Genomic DNA, 19868 nt, shown 5'->3' with positions numbered 1-19868 from the left:
GATATCAGCCTATTTACTAAGTATGATGATGATACAGTGTATAAGCCTATTTACTAAGTTTGTTTTTGATATCAGCCTATTTACTAAGTTTGTTGATATCAGTCTATTTACTAAGTACATGTATAACGATGTGTAAGCCTATTTACTAAGTTTGTTGATATCAGCCTATTTACTAAGTATGATGATGATATCAGCCTATTTACTAAGTTTGTTGATATCAGCCTATTTACTAAGTATGATGATGTGTAAGCCTATTTACTAAGTATGATAAAAAGAAATATGCTCAGAATTAGTTTGTAAAGCGCTGACAGGCTCAGTCATTCAGATGCAAAATCAACTTATCAATATGCATTGATCTTGTTCATAATTCTTTTCATCTGATATGCTGATGCTTTAAATCATGGATTTGATACCCACCCAGTGTGTCCTAAACAACAAATTCAACCAATCAGATGCAAGTTCACCTTATTAGGATGCAGAGATTTTACTCATTATCAAAACTGTCCACAAGGCAAATAGTCCAAGATTCCTCAAAATCAGGTCTGAAATATGGCTTCTCATGTGGTTACAAACTCAGTCAATAAGCATAAGATGCAAGATTATTTCATTAGCATAAATGGATCTCATACAAGTTGAGCCTTTGTAAGACCCTGATAATACATGTCCATGTTTTAAATTTGAACAAAATTGGATTTTAAAAAATGGCTTCCAATAATGAAAACAGGTTGATCCAATTACACATATGGTGACCTCATCAATATCAATACATCAAGTTCATCAGTGAATTTGTCCATGATCTTTTTATGATATAAGCATATATTCCGAGACTGATCAAAATTGGATAAAAAAAATACAGCCTTGAGATATGCAACAGGATCAGCCAATCACATGCAGGATAACCTTATTATTATGAGCAGATCTCACTCAGCATCAAATCTGTCAGAGATCTTGAGGATATAAACACATGTTCAAAGTCTGATCAAACTCAAAGTAGAAATATGGCCTCCAGAGCAGTAACAAGGTCAGCCATTAGTGTGCATGGATTTTGCTCATCGATGAACTTGTCTAATATGTTGATGATATAGGCCAATATCTCCTGTCTAATAAAAACTGGATTGGAAATATAGGTTCCAAGGGTGGTATCAAGCTATGCCAGTCATATGCAAGATCATTTCATTATTATTTGTGTATCTTCAAGTTGCTCATTATCAATTCTGTAAAATATCATGATGATATAAGCATAAATTCCAAGTTTTATCAAAACTAGATCAGAAACACAGTCTCCAGAATGGTGACAAGCTCCACCAGTCTGATTATAGATCAGCTCATAAATCGGCATGCATGGTACTTGCTAATTATTAAACACATCCAATATTTAATGAAATAAACATATATTCAGATTTTGATCAAAATCAAGATCAGAAATATGGTGTGGAGTGGTAACAAGGTCTGCCAATCTGATGTAAAATAACCAGATTTAATATTCAAGGATCTTCAATATTATCGAAACACACATACCAAGTTTGATTGAAACTGCAACAAAAATATGGACTACAGAGGGGTAACAATCAGTTGTTGATGGATTAAGGATAAACAGCTTGATGATGGATGACACAGGATAGATGCAGCTCCATCCCATAATCTCACTTGATCTTATGTCCCAGTGAGTTAAAACAAAAATGAAAAGCCCTGTATCTGTATTGGATCACAATTTGTGGCTGTACACTGACCAGTCATCAAATGACCATGCAATGAATAACACTTCTATATTGGTGGCTGGTCTGACCCTTCTAGAATGATGTCACACATAACATCAAACCTAATCTAAGTCATAGTCAGTAAGGCAGCTGGTAAAATTTTGTCATTTAATCTTTTTTAATTTTCATGGTAAATAGTTGGAAATCAGTTGGAATAAATTCTAAAGGAGAAATGATCTTTAATCTACACAAAAATTGTCATTTGGAAGTTTCTATCCACATCTGACTTTAAAGATGAAACCACATATCAAAGGTGTGAGTGAGAAAAGATTTTAACAGTGTAGGAAGCGAATGCCATGTTATGATGTGTATAATGTGCACTGATTAATAAAGTGAATCCAGAATTTCAACCCAGCGTGAGACGAAAAACTCAGCTCTTTTGTATAACTTGCATGCGATATGCTACATGATGATGATTTCAATCTATTTTTATGCAAATTTTGGCAAGTGTGCTAATCATCATTTGTAACACGTTGTTTGATTGGTTCCCAATAAAACAGTACTATACTTTTTTGTTATTTTCAATCGGTGCTTAAAACTTGTATGTGGCTTTAATGGTTATCTTGCATATCTCTGTGTAGGAGTATCTTATGCAGTCAATGTTTATATTTTGTGTCACATTATCATGCTGTGTAGGAGTATTTTATACAGTCCTTGTACACATTTTGTGTCACTATTATCATGCTGTGTAGGAGTATTTTATACAGTCCTTGTTCATATTTTGTGTCACTATTATCATGCTGTGTAGGAGTATTTTATACAGTCCTTGTTCATATTTTGTGTCACCATATTCATGCTGTGTAGGAGTATTTTATACAGTCCTTGTTCATATTTTGTGTCACCATACTCATGCTGTGTAGGAGTTATACAGTCCATGTTCATATTTTGTGTCACCATACTCATGCTGTGTAGGAGTATTTTATACAGTCCATGTTCATATTTTGTGTCACCATACTCATGCTGTGTAGGAGTATCTTATGCAGTCCATGTTCATATTTTGTGTCACTATTATCATGCTGTGTGAAAGGGTGAGTAAAGTATTTATATGCATTTGGATTAGGATGACACCACTTACATGTATCTAATAGTCTGAACCCAATTCTACCATGATAGTTCATTGTAATTCTGTTTAGCACAGCAAAACATTAGCTGGCATAAATTACCTTTCAAAACTGAGTCACAAAAACGTTACAAGTACTTTGATTTAAGATGTGAAATTCAACAATGAACTAAGTTGATTTTTCAAAGAAAATTACATAAATAACAAATTTGATGCAATAACTTCAGCTTCATGATAAGTATTAATATTACTGTAACAGGATTTTGTACAGCTTAAAAATATTTATGACAGTTGAATAAGCCATCTCTCTTGTGTATTTGCACTTGAACCACTGAACAAAAAAAACCCACAATGATATAAAATAAAAATAGCGCAATAAAATAGCCAAAGAACAGGACTATTGAGGTTTGTTACCATTAGGCTTCCCTTAAATAAGGCCTTTATCAATGTAGTTGCAATGAATTGAGTATTTCAACAGGAAAGCTATAGTGCCATGATCCTCTGAACTGATCAACCAAAACCTTTTATTTGGTCCTTGTAAAATATGCACCCATTGTTGAAAATAGGAAAATGAGTAATAAAAATGCAACTACATCAACTAAAATAAGCTAGATGAAAAAAGTTAGTTATGTGAAAAAATTAAATCGCAGTGACCAAGCTTTAGTATGGCGCAATTACAATCTTATATGCAACTACATACCAATGTTGAAAAGAGTAGGAAATAGATGGTCCAAGACAATGAGGGCATAATAAATAAATACAAACAAACTCAGAAAATTGCTATACCCCTATCAAACCTCATTGGCAAATGGATAAAAATAGATTTCTGTAAGGATCAAATTGAAAATCCTCTATTCAAAAGCAGAGCATATACAGCCATCCTATAAAATGAAAATGCGCTATTTTGGATATCAAAAAGATTGTTATTCTGTGAAGAAAAGAAAATGCACATTTAAAATTAAGAGCAAAATTTACCAAACTGAACAGGCACTATTACTGCCGAGACCTAAATGTGGTAGCGGTGAAAGATACTGCAGCCAACACAAGAACCAAATGTGATTTTCTACATAAAAAGAGTCTAACAAAGGGAGGTAATGCAGGCAATCTCGAAGAACAAAAGATTACATTTATGATACATATGTGTCACCTGATTTACTCTTGATGAAAGGTCAGAAATCAAAATCTATCTCAGGCAAATTTAACCTATCCACAAATTGCTGGAAACTGAAATATTGGAAAGAAATAGATCTTGTGATATTAAAATGCCTTCCAAATCTAGCTCAAGTTATATTTAATACTTTTTTGTTATGGATTTAATTTTACAAAATCAGTCATACAGTTTTAAATGTTTGACTTAGTATTGATAAAGTAAACAAAATATACACTCCAATCAGAATATATATATATATATATATAAAGAAAAGTAACTCTACAAAAATGACAGGTCCTGTGTGTGTGTACTAAGAACACTCTGTCAATGCTATCATTCTGTTTTCACAATAGTCTTTATCAACATAAAACTGAAATAACAGGCTTATTATTAAGTTCTGTAAGTCCACATGAACTTGTTATCAGAGGCGTATTACCAAGTTTTGTCCACATGAAATTGTTATCAGAGGCTTATTATCAAGTTCTGTAAGTCCACATCAAATTGTATCAGATGCTTATTATCAAGTTCTGTAAGTCCACATCAAAATGTATCAGAGGCTTATTATGAAGTTTTATAAGTCCACATCAAAATGTATCAGAGGCTTATTACCAAGTTTTGTAAATCAACATTAAATTGTATCAGAGGCTTATTATCAAGTTCTGTATGTCCACATTAAATTGTATCAGAGGGTTATTATCAAGTTCTGTAAGTCCACATCAAAATGTATCAGAGGCTTATTATCAAGTTCCGTATGGCCACATTAAATTGTATCAGAGGGTTATTATCAAGTTCTGTAAGTCCACATCAAAATGTATCAGAGGCTTATTACCAAGTTTTGTAAATCCACATTAAATTGTATCAGAGGCTCATTACCAAGTTTTGTGATTCCACATTAAATTGTATCAGAGGCTTATTATCAAGTTCTGTAAGTCCACATCAAAATGTATCAGAGGCTTATTATCAAGTTTTATCAGTCCACATCAAAATGTATCAGAGGCTTATTATCAAGTTTTGTAAATCCACATTAAATTGTATCAGAGGCTTATTATCAAGTTATGTATGTCCATATTAAAATGTATCAGAGGCTTATTATCAAGTTCTGTAAGTCCACATCAAAATGTATCAGAGGCTTATTATCAAGTTATGTATGTCCATATTAAAATGTATCAGAGGCTTATTATCAAGTTCTGTAAGTCCACATTAAATTGTATTAGAGTCTAATTATCAAGATCTGTAAATGACATGAAATTGTATCAGAACTCATTATCAAGTTGTGTAAGTCCACATTAAATTGTATTATAAACTCATTATCAAGTTGTGTAAGTCCACATTAAATTGTATTATACACTCATTATCAAGTTGTGTAAGTCCACATTAAATTGTATTATACACCCATTATCAAGTTGTGTAAGTCCACATTAAATTGTATTATACACCCATTATCAAGTTGTGTAAGTCCACATTAAATTGTATTATATACTCATTATCAAGTTGTGTAAGTCCACATTAAATTGTATTATACATTCATTATCAAGTTGTGTAAGTCCACATTAAATTGTATTATACACCCATTATCAAGTTGTGTAAGTCCACATTAAATTGTATTATACACTCATTATCAAGTTGGGTAAGTCCATGTGAAAATGTATCATAGGCTCATTATCAAGTTCTGTAAGACCACATGAAATAATATAATAGAAATAAAGATAATTACAGAGTTTAATACACCCATCAATACTGATGCCAAAGTCATTAGACATTATCAACCATATCGATCTGAACTAAAGAGACCATCCAAATGTGAAATATAAATACAGACTTTTCAAATCCTAAATCTACAGCATACAAAATCTTTCCCCAAAATTTTAAATTTTCAGAAGTTATTTTTCTGCATTATAAAGCACTCATGATATTTTTCCTGTTAAAATGAGTAACCTTTAACATGACCTAAAAAGTTCATACAGAAGTTTATGTTGTTAACAATTTTTTTCCCAGTAAAATATGTTTCATCAAGAATACTTACCCAATCAAAATATGTAAGAGAAACTACTACTACCTTGCAAATCCAGCCTTCCCAGATAACACTTTTAGCTAAAAGGAGCTAAAAGTTATCTGCCCACTTAGGTGACAGTTGGGCAGATTGATCTGCCTTTGGTACAGGAATTGGCACAAAATCCCATGAATATCTCAGTTGCTACTGAAGTGGAAATTATATGGATGTAACTGCAGGGAGGCTTGAAGGGTGTATGTGTATTACGATTGGATAAGCATTCTTGAAACATTTGCTAGAAAAAATTGGTTTCTTCTATAAATATGTTACCTAATTATAATACCTTAGAAGCATAGGTAAGAAGTGGAGAGAGATGAACTCCCTTACGCCAGAGATTCCATCTCCAGTCCCCTAAGGTATGTGAGACAGCTTCTAGATAACCTGACTTGAGAAGACTCCATGCGTCAGGCAGCGGCATCAAAAAGTTAAAATTTTCCTCCCACAAATCCAGTGAAAGTTGTTAAGCCACATTTTATGAAGCTGTTGAATGACCTGGAAGGGATACCTGTTGTGCCATGGCTATAGGTCCTACCAGATGAAGTTGAGCACTTTGGGATGAAAGATCTCTGTTATAAAAACTGGAGAACATTGACTCTGATCTCCATTTCATACCCTGGATAATGTCAGTTAGGGAACAGTTCTGGTCAAATGCAATGATTGTGACAACTGCTTAATCCTTGTGAGCCAAAACACATAACAAATTCATTTGAGCTGGGGTTATTTCTTGATATGCAAAACAAATAACCCACATAATCCAGGATGAAAGGGTCGGTGCTTATATATCATCCTGGTCTCATTTGAGAGGTAAAAAGTGTGATCTCCCTCAATGCAATGGTTCTGTCATTTGAGATACCACTTCAAAGCTCATACAGAATCATGTAGGTGGTCTTCAGCTGAAGTGTCCAGGAGCAGACAGTTATTTCATTACAAAAGTCCGGATACCGATGGACAGGATCCCTGGCAATGAGAGAGGGTACCATCATGAGAGAAACTGACCCGTCTTGTCGTAACTGCATGGAATTCAGGTCCACTGATAAGGTATATACTTCACTGATTCTACCTGCCATAACTAATGCAAATGAGGAAGTAGGTCATGTAAGCAAGGTGTGGCAATGATGCCCTTGCAAGTGGCAGAACATAATGAGTGATATTAAACCACCATGTTGGAACTGTACTTAGATGGGCCCACCAAGAAATGTATTGCCGATTTTGCCTGCTGACTGCCAAAGTCATGAGGAGACTAGACTTGTATGATAAGTAAACCAATTAAGCTCCTAAGTGCAGTTCAATTGGTGTCTTGTTCAGCCAGGCTAATCCTCATGAAAAGTCCACTTGGGCAAAGGGTCCAGTGTCACTGGCCAGGTGAAATCAAAACAAGCAGAAGATCAGACGGGTCTTTGATTCATGTGATATGCTCTCTTCTATGATAGCACATTGTGCTAGTAATCATGGAATGGTAAGTTGAACTGTCATGGGTGCTAACTGTTTCTCATTGAAGAGCCCAGAAAGTCAGCCAATGTGGTATGGATGTCTCCACTGAAATAAAGTACTCTCCTGTGAACCACTGAGATTATATTCCATTGTCATCCAAGACTCACCCAGTCCTGTATTCCCTATTTTAGTAAACGAATCAGGGTGAAGAGACACTCAGGTTTTGGTTCCTGTATCATGTACAGGTGCTTAGATGAGCTTACATTCTGCCATTGCAATGTATAGAAAGCAGCAATTAGCCTGGCCATTGGACCCAGGATTGGTGTGACAAAGGTTGATACTGTTGGCATTCCACCTTTTTATTAAGTTCCATCATGAGTCCACCCACTGAACATGTATCATAAGAAACCGAGGGATGTAAAGGTCATTCTGTTTTGTACAAGTTCTTGCTTGCAGAAAAACGAGTCTGCCAATACATTACCTAACCTAGGATATGTCAAACTGATACCTGGAAATGTTTTTTAGGACATGTTTAGAAAATCCCAAACAAGGATATAAAGGTCCAAGTACTTGTTTCATTTTGATATTTGAAGTCAGACAACACAGTGAAGTCATTGGTGTGAAAGAGAACTTTATTCTCATGTAGATTCACCAGCCACCAATGACAGGCTTTCAAAAATGGTGTCCATTCTAATAATGTGGACCTACACATATTTATCCTGAGAGGACCATGTTCTTATGTCACTCCAAATCGGTAGGAGTCTTGCCCCACCCAGTCCTGTGTGTGAGCATCTGTTGTGATTGTGATTACCAGAGGATGTGTTTACAGAGGTACTGCTGATGAAAGTTGTCTTGATCCAAGGTCAAATGGTTGCTGATTGAGAAAGATGGGTCCAATTGTCAAGGTAAGGTCTCCACTTGGACCACATAATCAATGTTATAAAAGACCAATAAAGTGACCAAAGACTAAGACGTCCACTGCTGTAATGAACAAAAGTCGGCTGGCAAATGAACACTCTAGCCAACGGATTGTTCCAAGAGGGTAACAACTTACCATTGCATGAATTCAAATCTCATTTCTAGGGAACACATTCTAAGTCCAGACCTAATTGACCAAATCTTGGAAAGGTACAAGGTCAAAAATGTTCTTGTTGACAATAGATTGAGAATGAAAGAAGAGTAAAATTTAAAATCGAGTCTTAATCCAAACTACAACCAGTCAGTTGTTTGTAGCCTGTTGTAGGCATAGCATATAACTTGTGGAAGCCATTTGAGTGGTGGGCATGAAATTACATTGCTTGCGAATTCACACTGATTACACAGACTTCACAATGGACAGTATTTGGACCTGCATTCCATCTCAAACCAAAGAGTGTAACAGAGCTGATTCAATGCACTTACGTTGAGGACTAACTGATAAGTGCCATCTTGACGCTGACAGAACTCTGGCCACAGGCTTAGTAGGGGTGCTGACAGAACTCTGGTCACAGGCTTAGAAGGAGTGCTAACACAACTCTGGCCACAGGCTTAGTAGGGGTGCTGACACAACTCTGGCCACAGGCTTAGTAGGGGTGCTGACAACTCTGGCCACAGGCTTAGCAGGGGTGCTGAATGTGATACCAAGCCAACAGGAAATCGTCCCCATTCTGCCACCAAAGATTGGAGCCAGGATATGTGATAAGAGTAGGAGAGAGGCCTGAATGTATGTCACTGAGATACATATGGTCATGTGTAATGCTGATGAAAACAAGCAACCTCCCTCTGACTCTTCCATTAAGTTGCAGGATTGTTTCCCAGGGCATGTGCTCTATGGACATCTCTGACCTTGTTGGTTGCCTTGCAAATCCTTCCGCTGTTGCAGAGACTGAGGGAGATGGTTGTATGCTGTAAATTCTGTCAACTTGATCATTAAAGAAGAAAACAGATGATGAAGGTTGAAAGCATATCTTGGGGCATGATTGGTCTGTAAGGTGGAGGTAGAGACAACTGCATCTTTTCCCATCCATTACAAGTTAATACTTGCAATTACAGTTATAGGATGTTGAGCCTGTTATGAAGTGAACTATAAATACGGTGCCACTTATTTTGTTGACTACACTTGTGGGATGCCTTGAACTGAGATTGTGACTTATGTATATGCTGTGGTTGTGGACCCAACAACCCCTTGTATATGGCCTAGTCTGGTCAAAATAGAAGTAGTTCATCTGTGTGGGGAGATTCATTATTTTGGGATGGGTAATAAAATATGTTTGACCCAAGTGAGATTGTTCCATGTATCTGCTATGCAAGAGGATATTTTTGGCTGTTTGCTTAGCTTAGTGTATAGCAATACAGAGTTGAACCCTGAGGTGGCAAGGTCTATAGGAATCACCAACAATGATGAGTTAGTCATGTGGTGATAACCTATAACGATTATGAAAGCAGAATCTTCCGTAGATAATTTTCACCTCATGTCAGAACTGTTGACCCAGCAGGTGATGTAGAGAAGCGAGGACTGAAGTCCAATGGGACAGGGTGGGAAATTTCAGTTCAATCATGCAAAGTGGAGTTTTACTCATTCAAGCAAGACCTAATAATAATGAGGGAACTTGAATGCCAGTTCCGTCATTTATAGATTAAGGTAGTAAAGTCGACATATAACCTGTGAAGTAAGAATGTTGATGATAGTGGCCCACTACACTTGCAACACTTATGAGTCAAATCCTGTTATTTCTAACATGTCGCTAAGTGATGGCAAAGGCTTAAGGGCAAGTGAAGAGACATCTCTTGAAGCTATCTGTTTGAAATACCCTGCAGTAAGATAGATAAATGAGGGTGTCCATGTTAACTGTACATCTTCCACGGGAAGTGCCTGGGAGCATTGTTAGACTGATCCAAGAGGGTGCCATACAGACTGGGGATTGTCCACAGGACATGTCTGCTCATGAAGAGCTTGGCAGCACAATGTGATTCATGGAACTGGACAAGTTCATTTTGGCTGATGCTGTAAGATCGGATTGTGTTCATGGCCCTTTACAATCAGAATCATATGGCCAATTGCAGTCATGGAGGAATATGGCAAACCTGGCTGGCATGATACTGTCAAGTTTGTGAGGTTGGGACTGGTTATGGAATGTTTGATCCATGCATCTAGTCCATAAATCTGATAAGAGAGACTGTAACTGCTGCTTGTAGCTGCTCTCACTGCCCTTGCCTGCATGGAGTGACTGGTCTCCCTCATGGTCAAAATCTGCAAGCTAACAGAAAGACCCTCTTTACATGTTGTGTAGTGAGTGTCCTGTTTAACGAGCCAGTGAGTTTCCATGCAGTCACCCACAATGATAATTGCCTATAAAGGTGCGCATGTGACACATACAAGCAGATTTGAGCACAGCTATGAATATTTAGAAAGTGGTCGCTAAATAAACAATTCTGGCCATAATAACCCGCAGGCATGTGAATCTGACTGCCTGTACAGGAAGAATCACTGTATCATCACTTATAAAACTTACACGTAAGAAGGTACGTAGGAAAATATCAATTCTATAGTCATAGTTTACCTGTAGGAAGGCACATGGATTGCCTATGCAGATAAACATCACTCAAGGGTCACTTATAGAAACATGCCTGGGCAGGATGCTACTGATGAAAGCATGTAAAGAAAACTTACCTGTACATGTCCGACTAGAGCAGAAGCTATACAGTAATACAAACAAGTTTCTATATTACACACAAAATCCGGCACATAAAATGGAAACTGTAGTGCTGTTATTTAGATACTTACAAACTATGTTTGACAATGTCCATTATGAGATGATTTTAGCTGTAGGAAAAGGCCTAATGAAATTCGATACAGATAAAATCAATAAAGTGTCATGTATATGACCATGATTTAGTGTTAGCAGACCTCATTAGGGCAATGAAGCAGCCATAAATCATGTCTGTTTGCAATTCTACTTGTTGGAAGGTGCATGGATGGCCTGTATGGGTGAATTCAATGCACCTGTCTGTTTGAATACAAGATAGGTGCCGAGCTATACTATGTTTTATCTGGAAATCAGTGATAGCAGGCGATCTGAAAAAGCAATGAAATGTTCAGGAATAATATAGTTTACAATACTACCTACAGCAAGGCTCCAGGACAGCATGTACAGGTAAAAACATTGAAGCTTGGCACCCTGATGATAATAATGCCTTGGTACAGAAAACTCACCTGCATATAACTGGTCTTAATGGAAGAATACATAATAAAGAGTTTTCAAGAGGCATAGAGACAAGCACAAATAGAAAAAGTAATGACAGTCTGAATTTATCGATAAGTAACAAAGACTACCCATACAAGTGCTATGAAATGTGAGAAGATGACAAAGTGTTAGAAATTAGTAAAGGTAGAACTTTGTCGGCACAGGAACAGAGAAAAGTTGAAAATATAGATGGAGTATACTTTCCTTAGAAGTGAAAAGACTCTTCCAACTTGTAATGGTATTTCTCCCAAAAGTTTATTTTGGCTTTTGCGAGGTCTCTAATGGTGAGGGCATACTTCTTAGCATAAGCAGAAGTAGTAACTGGCATATTGACAGGATTTACTGATAATCTCTGTACCAAGGGGAGATCAGTCTGCCTGACCACCAAATAGGTGGGCAGATAACCTTTAGCTTCTTTTATTTAAAGTAATATCTGGGATGGCTGGATTTGCAAGGTAGTAGTAATTCTCCTAATGTACTCTTATTGGGTAATGTATTTAAAGAAGAAAGACATACAAACAGATGTCACCATAACCATGGTATCTCATGATGTCCCAGATTTAAAAACACTTAGCAAAGACAAGAAAAACTTCCTGACTGTAATTCAGAGGTTTTAACCCAAAACCTGTTACATATTATGTTCCTTCCTGCAATGACTGCATGCATAAAGTTTGGTTTTATAAAAAAAGTAACATTACAAAAATATTACCATAATTGTACATTTTGACCCACTCCCACAGAGCCTAGGGTAGAAGCCCAGAAAGGATATCCCTCTTGCAGACAGTAACCACATGAGCAACGTGCCAATTTTGGCAAATTTCCATCCAGCTCTTTAGCTCACGATAAAGTTATGGATGGAATGAAATAAAGATACTCAAACTGAAAGGCAGATGGATACACAGACTGAAAAAGGGTTCATACAGAATTCTGAATGATAAATTCAAAGACTTTTCCAAAACTTTTGAAAACCACAACATAGATTTCCAAGACCTATTTTCGCTAACATTTTGTATAAAAGTTATGTTATATGAGAAAACAACAAATGCAAAATGCTACAATATTGTTTAATGATGAAATGAAACTGAATGGGTCATCAAAAGAAAGAAACCAGGAAAACTTGACTACATCCAAATCTAACAACCTTGGGCAATTTTATTTGTGATTATGGAAAGAAATTAAAACGTTTGGGTTTACTTCAGTTTTCAAAGACTTTTAAAGACCTCAGGGCAGTCTGCTCGATTTTCCCAAACTTTCAAGGCCTTGAAAATGCTACCTCATTTTTCCCAAACTGTCAAAGACCTTGAAAATGCTACCTTATTTTTCCCAAACTGTCAAAGAACTTCTTAGTCCGTATGAACCCTGTGAAGGACAGATGGATAGACAGAATGAAAGATGGATAGAGAGACTGAAAGACAGATGGAGGGTTTAACATTTAGCAAAATGATAAAAATGTGATAATATTTTGGTTATGTAGATACAGTAAATATAGCCAATAGTTTGAAATTATGTACATTTTTGCTATAACAGTCAATACATTTCAGACTTACAATTTCCTAATTCCTGACTCTCTCTTGAGATTTGGGTACAGCTTCTCAAGTGGTTCCTTATTGATAGGTCCCTGAACTGGCAGATCCTCTCCACTGTAATTGGATCTGAAAAATAAAGAGAACCATTCCAGTGAAAAAAAAGAAAACTATTATTATGTTAAGTTACAGTCAACTCAGATTAGAATGACTAACTCTGTCTCAAGCCATTTTATTTGCTGCAACAAGTTTGATGCTATAATTCACGAAACTTTTTAACCTGACTCAAACGTCAACTCAGATTTTGAAAGAGTATGATAAAGGAGCTAAAACAGATATTTCAAAGTAGCATTAGCACTACTTTCAGATATATCATATATAGTTAATTTTGTAACATTGTTACAAATACAAATCCTATGGCAAAGGTGTTTTAAGAGTTTTATGAATACAAGGCCAGGCCAATTTCTTTCTCTCCCTCCACCAAGAGCTAAATCTCTTATTTAGCCATTTATTCCGAGTTCAAAAGCTTAGTCCATCGTTTTTACTGGGAGCTCCAAGGATGTTATCAATGATTAACATCGTAGTTTTAAAAAAAATTGCTTTACATATGTTTAGTTAACCTTTTTCAAGCAGACTTTAAATGAAATATCTTTGAAATACCAATAGCCTGTTAGAAGTACCTTAACCTAAATATCTCATGTATTAGTCTGTAATTAGCCATATAAAGATGAGATAAATAAATCAGAAATCAGCTACCGTATATACTCACGTATAAGCCCGTTTGCATAAAAGCCGACCCCCAAACTAAACAGGTACAAACACTAATTTCTGCATGACCTGCATATAAGCTGACCTACAACTCCAAGACATCTCAAAATGCACGAGGTAAGTTTTAAATGCATTTTATTCAGGCAGACTTATATTTTAAAAAAATATATGTATACTTATCTTGAGGTTGGCGTGCATGATTATTAAAAAGAAATAATGCTTTATTTTTTAATAATAATGCTTTATTTATAGAGGGTGACTCATTAGTCAAGGACTATTCTCCCTTGAGGCCCTCTTAAGGAGAGTATAACAATGCACATTATATGAAGATGGCAATAATTACTGTTTATTTTAACATGTTTAGTATTAAAATACTAAATTCCATTATCTGTTAGAAACACGTACATGCTCATGATATCTTTTCTTAAATATTCTAATATTTTCAGCAGATTTTACATGTAGTGGAAGCTTATTCCACAGAACTGTACCAGAGTATTGAAAACTCTTTTTAAATTGCTCTGTTCTTGGTTTTGGTATTAGAATGTTTCCATGTGATATTGATCTCAACTGGTATTGTGCTGAAAAAGGCCTGAATAAGTCTTGAAGATACTCTGGTGCAGTTCCATGTAGACATTTATATAAAAGAACTGCCTTGTGAAAATCTATCCTGTCATATATTGTGAGCCATTTGAGTTCTGTAAATAATGCTTTTGAGGGATGATCAACAGATGCATCTAAAATTACACGTGCTGCTCGTTTCTGAAGTTTATAAATCCTGTCAAGCTCAGATTTGGCACAGTTTCCCCATACATTAGAACAATAATCCATTGTTGGAAGAATATATGACTTGTAGTATAGATTGCGAGTTTCCATAGGTAAATATTTCTTGATTCTGCTGAGAAGGGCAATTTTGGATGACAGTGTTTTACAAAGCTTATCAATATGGTCATTCCATAATAAATTATTATCTACAGACACACCTACAAGCCTTTCATGTTTGACATTTTCTAATGGATGATTATTTATTGCAAGAGACAGTTTTGGGTTCCCTGACTTGTGTAGCTTTTGTGATGTCCCCAAAATCATACATTTTGTTTTACCTTCATTAATTACCATCCTATTTTGTTGTGCCCAGTTTTGGACTCTGATAAGGTCTGAGTTTAATTTCATTTGGATAACTTCAGTATCAGAACTAGATGTATACAAAGTTGCATCATCTGCAAACAAATCTGTGTTTGTGGATTCATTATTTAATGGTAGATCATTGATATAGATAAGGAAGAGGAGAGGGCCCAAAACTGAGCCTTGAGGGACTCCTGAATGAATAGTGCGAGTTTGAGAGCTAATATTGCCAATGCTTACGTGTTGAGACCTTTGGTTTAGGTATGATCTAAACCAGTTTAAAGAAGGATTGTCAAATCTGTAACAGTTCAACTTTTGCAGCAGAATTTCATGATCAACAAGATCAAAGGCTTTCTTGAAGTCAAGGAAAACAATCCCAGTCATATGTCCATTATCCATTTCCTTCAGCCAAAGATCAATTAATTTGGTAAGTTCTGTTTGGCATGAGTGGTACTTTCTAAATCCTGATTGAGCTTTATGAAATAGAGAGTATGTTTCGAAAAATTTATAGACCTGAATGGCTACATGCTTTTCAAATAGTTTTGACAATACAGGTAGAATTGATATTGGTCTGTAATTTCCTGGATCCTCCTTTTCTCCTTTCTTAAAGATAGGTGTAACCTTTGCACATTTCAATTCTGGAATGGTATAAACTTGTTTGAAAAGTAACTTATTTAATTTTCTGTCTTCTTATTGTTTCTGCCTAATTCAGATTTGTGTATAATTTGACCAAACAATGACAAGTATTTAGCATTCGCGAGTTACTGTAACACTACCTCTCCTTTTGACTTGTTTGTTTATGCAGTAATGCACTGGATATTTTATATCAGTGCACCGGTAATTATGTTTTTACTTTGCTTTGAAATTGTAAATACCTAATTCATTAAAATGTAATCCCAGTATGACAACACAACGAACAACAATAAGGTTCAATTCAACACTCGCAATTAGGCTAATGAGTGTATTTACATAATGGCGCCACCACATGTACATTGTAGGTTTGATTACGCACTGAATTAATTACATCTCTTGGAGTCGAATCATGGGCACCATTACGCTAAACTTAAATGATAATACAATAATTAAGTTTCAGAAATAATGCTTTGAAAATTATGCTAATACTGTAAAAGTCGAGTTGTAGTTTGCTTTGATGTAAGCGATCTTACACCATACCTGTCAATTTTCATGCCGGGATGAAAAGAAACCTCCAGATTTTAGGGGAGTTCCATGCCTACCTCCCGATTTCATATCTTCCAATTTTGGCAGAGAACTCCCAATTATTACATTATGTCTTCGACTTTCATTTCTTCTAAACAAGAAAAGTCCTACATGTTCTGTTGCATCACCTGTGAATTATTGTTGTGACGAAGTAATTACTTTACTAGAAAGAATTTGCTTCTTCACTAAATAGAATGTTAAGTTTAAAAATTATTCAAGTAAATTAATGATTTTTTTTAACCTCTACAACAATACAAAAATAAAAAAAATAAACCACAACAAAAAAATAAACCACAACAATAAAATCGTCCACAATTAATTTCATACCCAAGAATGATCACTACAAATGCTGTAGCTCCATCTGCTATAGCGCCATTCAAACAAAAGAAATTTAAACAAGTGAACACCTTACATTTTTATACCATATATACCAATGTTAATTACCATCATTAAATTAAAAGAAGGAATGAAAATATATACCACGCAGCAAATGTGTCCTCAAAAAACTAATTCAGAATACATGTTTTATAGTAAACAATACTAAATGCTTTATGAGTTGACAATAAGGGAATGAGGTTGGATATAGATAGAGGGGAAAATACCATGAGACTGCCTATTTAGGTACCTTTAGTTCAACAAAATTGGGAATCCTTTATTTGCCAATCAATTGCTGGTGTTTGCATAACACACAATACTGTAGAACGTGGTTTCTTTGAATTAAGACGGAGGGCCAGTCATTTTCACAAAATAGTTGCATCGATAAGGATTAACTTTCAATTAATTGCGTTGACTTTCTTGCTTGTTTATTTAAGACTAATCTCTAGCTATTGTGCAGTTTGACCACAGCTGACCTGAATATGAAAATAGGACATGTCCTGGAGAAAAATAAGGTGTGTCACAGGGAGAAACAGCAAGTCTTTGTGCGAATTTCACACATATTGGACCAGGAAGATCGATCAATATTTAGTGAAAACAAGGCTTTAAAAATGCCAAGAAAAACCTCACAATTTTAGGTCCCAAACTCTATTTGTTTTTATTCAGTCTCCCTACTTGGCTTTTGAAAATTTCATAGGTAAGCCTTACACCCAGTTTTACAAAACTACTATTATGGAATAAAAGACAATCACACATCAATGTACTGGAATAGTTGCTGGTCAAAATTCCCTCTTCATACAAGTCAGTTTCAGGGTTTTAATGATTAACTGGCCTGTACTGCTGTTGCAAAACAAAAGACAAATTTGCCAACTATCAACATAGGAGACACCAAAACATCAAGCTTTACATTGTTTGGAAAGTTATGATGTTTGTTCAGCCAAAACACAACTAAAATTGATTGATGTTGATCTTAGTTGATCTATATGAGAATTTTAGCCTTTATTATTACCACTCTTCATGAACATGTAAATTATGCTGGTTATATGCCTTATACAATTAAACCTGCGTACCTTTTTATTACCTCCATTTGTAGGATCGCTTATATCACTGCAAATGAATAACTTGTGAGCATGTGATTCAACGTAAATGAAACAGCTATTAAGGGCTATCTGAAATTTTATCTGGAAGAATGTGATTTGGTCGAAACAATGAATAAAGCAAAATCTGCATCTAATATGTTTGGGAATAAATAAGGATTTAAGTGACACTTTGCACTGTGTAAGTACTGTACATTATAGTTCAGCCAGGTCTCCCGAGTAAAATCAACCGTCCTGCAAATTATCAAGTCTGTATTTACCTTTATTTAATTTCATGTTGGAGAAATCTGAAAATATGCACATGCAAAATAATAACAAAACCAATCATAGTACTTTATAACAGTTTAATAATTGTCGGGTCACCGAAAGTTATTTTTTTAAAATGTGGATAAAAGCCTATCAAGACAGCTGGCTGCCCAATTGAGTTTTTTTTTATACCACAACTTGATGCATGAGAGCTTGAGCTGGTTGCCTAATTGAGTTTTTTTTTTATACCACAACTTGATGCATGAGAGCTTGAGCTGGTTGCCTAATTGAGTTTTTTTTTATACCACAACTTGATTCATGAGAGCTTGAGCTGGTTGCCTAATTGAGTTTTTTTTTATACCACAACTTGATGCATGAGAGCTTGAGCTGGTTGCCTAATTGAGGTTATTTTGTACCACAACTAGATGAATGGAAGCTTGAAAAAATGAACCGGTGATTGCTAAAGTGAGATGACCTTTGAGGCAGATTTGACTTTACACTGCATAAAATACATATGTATTAGTATTCTTTTTATTCTTTTGGTACTGATACGGGTAGGCTAGTATGGTAATACATTCTCAGATAAATTATAACTAAAGTTACAATGCAGGATATGACAGTATATCAACCATGTAACACTCCATGTTTAGATGCATTATTTGTATAAAGAAACTAACAGCCATAGGCAAACATGCATGTTTTCTCAGGACTGCTAGTTTTGACTCTGTAAAGTGGGAAATAAATGTATGCAAATCTACAAAGTACTCACTCATTATAGTGCAATAGTCAGGGTCCATTGCCACTAACAGCTTTATGTACTGAACCACACTATACTGAATTTTTATAGAATCTATAAAAATGCAGCATACGGAGAAAGGCGTAATACACAGAACTGTGGTATAGCAGGCACAGTCACAATTTGTAAAATAATGGTGTCTAAAATGAAATGAATACATACAACTTGTTTTCTTTCAACCCTTACTGTTATACATTTGTATGAATTTGGTCAAAGGGTCCATAGTAGTATAGCATTATGTCCAGAATAGCATATAGCAAGATGCATTGAAATGGGGTGGGGGGGAGAGCTGTATATGTTGAATTTTTAATTTTAAACAGCCCAGGCCACATATTTATGAACAATCTTCACACACAGAATTTGACTTCATTCAAAATGCTGATGTCTGATTGGTTAATCACACATCACTGACCAGTGAATAGCTAATGATGCAGCACTGACCAATAAGATGACTGATTTACTAACCTCACATCAGTCTGATCAGATGTCTGACTGGCTAACCTCCCATTACACATCTATCAGATATCTGGTTGGCAAATCAGATGAAAAGAGTTTGAATTACATCTAAGTTGGAGTATGAGAAATTTTTGTAATCTCAGGTTTAGTCCTGTCTTTAAAAAAACAGTTGCAACTATGGTCCAGCATTTTTTAAATATAGACTCCTAACGTTCGTCTTAAAATATCAATTACTTAGTGAACTGGTTTTTCATTTTCACACTCAATGGGTTGTACATCAACTTTGTTCCACACTGCTGTTGATAAGGAGTAAAGTGGATCAATGGCTAGCAACTTACTCATTGTCATCCTGGTCCTTCTGTAAGGTACACCTGCCACCATCTCCTTCACCTTCACTACAAGTCAACCGGGGAGAATGGAAGTGATCAATATATATGTATATATACATGCAAATTCAAAAATCATATCAGGGTTCAATTTTTAGGTTGGTTTGTTGGACATTTTCAAGTGGTTTTATCAAAAAGGTGCTTGTTCCTTGGACAAGTGGTTTGAAAACTGGCTGTCTAGTAATCTCACAGCCTGCTGAACATAAAAAT

The 19868-nt window shown here is 35.5% G+C and overlaps 1 protein-coding gene across 4 annotated transcripts in view; it reads right to left on the bottom strand.

The window, feature by feature from the left end:
• LOC149777432 (RILP-like protein 1) overlaps positions 1-19868 on the bottom strand; it is a 76991-nt gene that overhangs the window by 29855 nt on the left and 27268 nt on the right. Inside the window, exons 6-8 of one of the 4 annotated variants that reach the window (XM_089942059.1) lie at positions 19611-19667; positions 13219-13323; positions 3965-4041 (exon numbers count right to left, since the gene is read on the bottom strand). In XM_089942059.1, the coding sequence (XP_089798185.1) occupies positions 3987-4041; positions 13219-13323; positions 19611-19667 (217 nt within the window). In that variant the 3' untranslated portion in view covers positions 3965-3986. Of the gene's footprint in view, positions 1-3964; positions 4042-13214; positions 13324-19610; positions 19668-19868 lie in introns of those variants that run through there. The other 3 variants (XM_089942058.1, XM_089942060.1, XM_089942061.1) reach the window with 3 other exon arrangements.

Source organism: Sinohyriopsis cumingii, chromosome 18, assembly GCF_028554795.1.
Source record: "Sinohyriopsis cumingii isolate HCF-2022 chromosome 18, ASM2855479v2, whole genome shotgun sequence".
NCBI classification, from domain to species: Eukaryota; Metazoa; Mollusca; class Bivalvia; order Unionida; family Unionidae; genus Sinohyriopsis; species Sinohyriopsis cumingii.
Note: the sequence above shows the minus strand (reverse complement) of the source record. Positions and strands in the feature narration are given on the sequence as shown.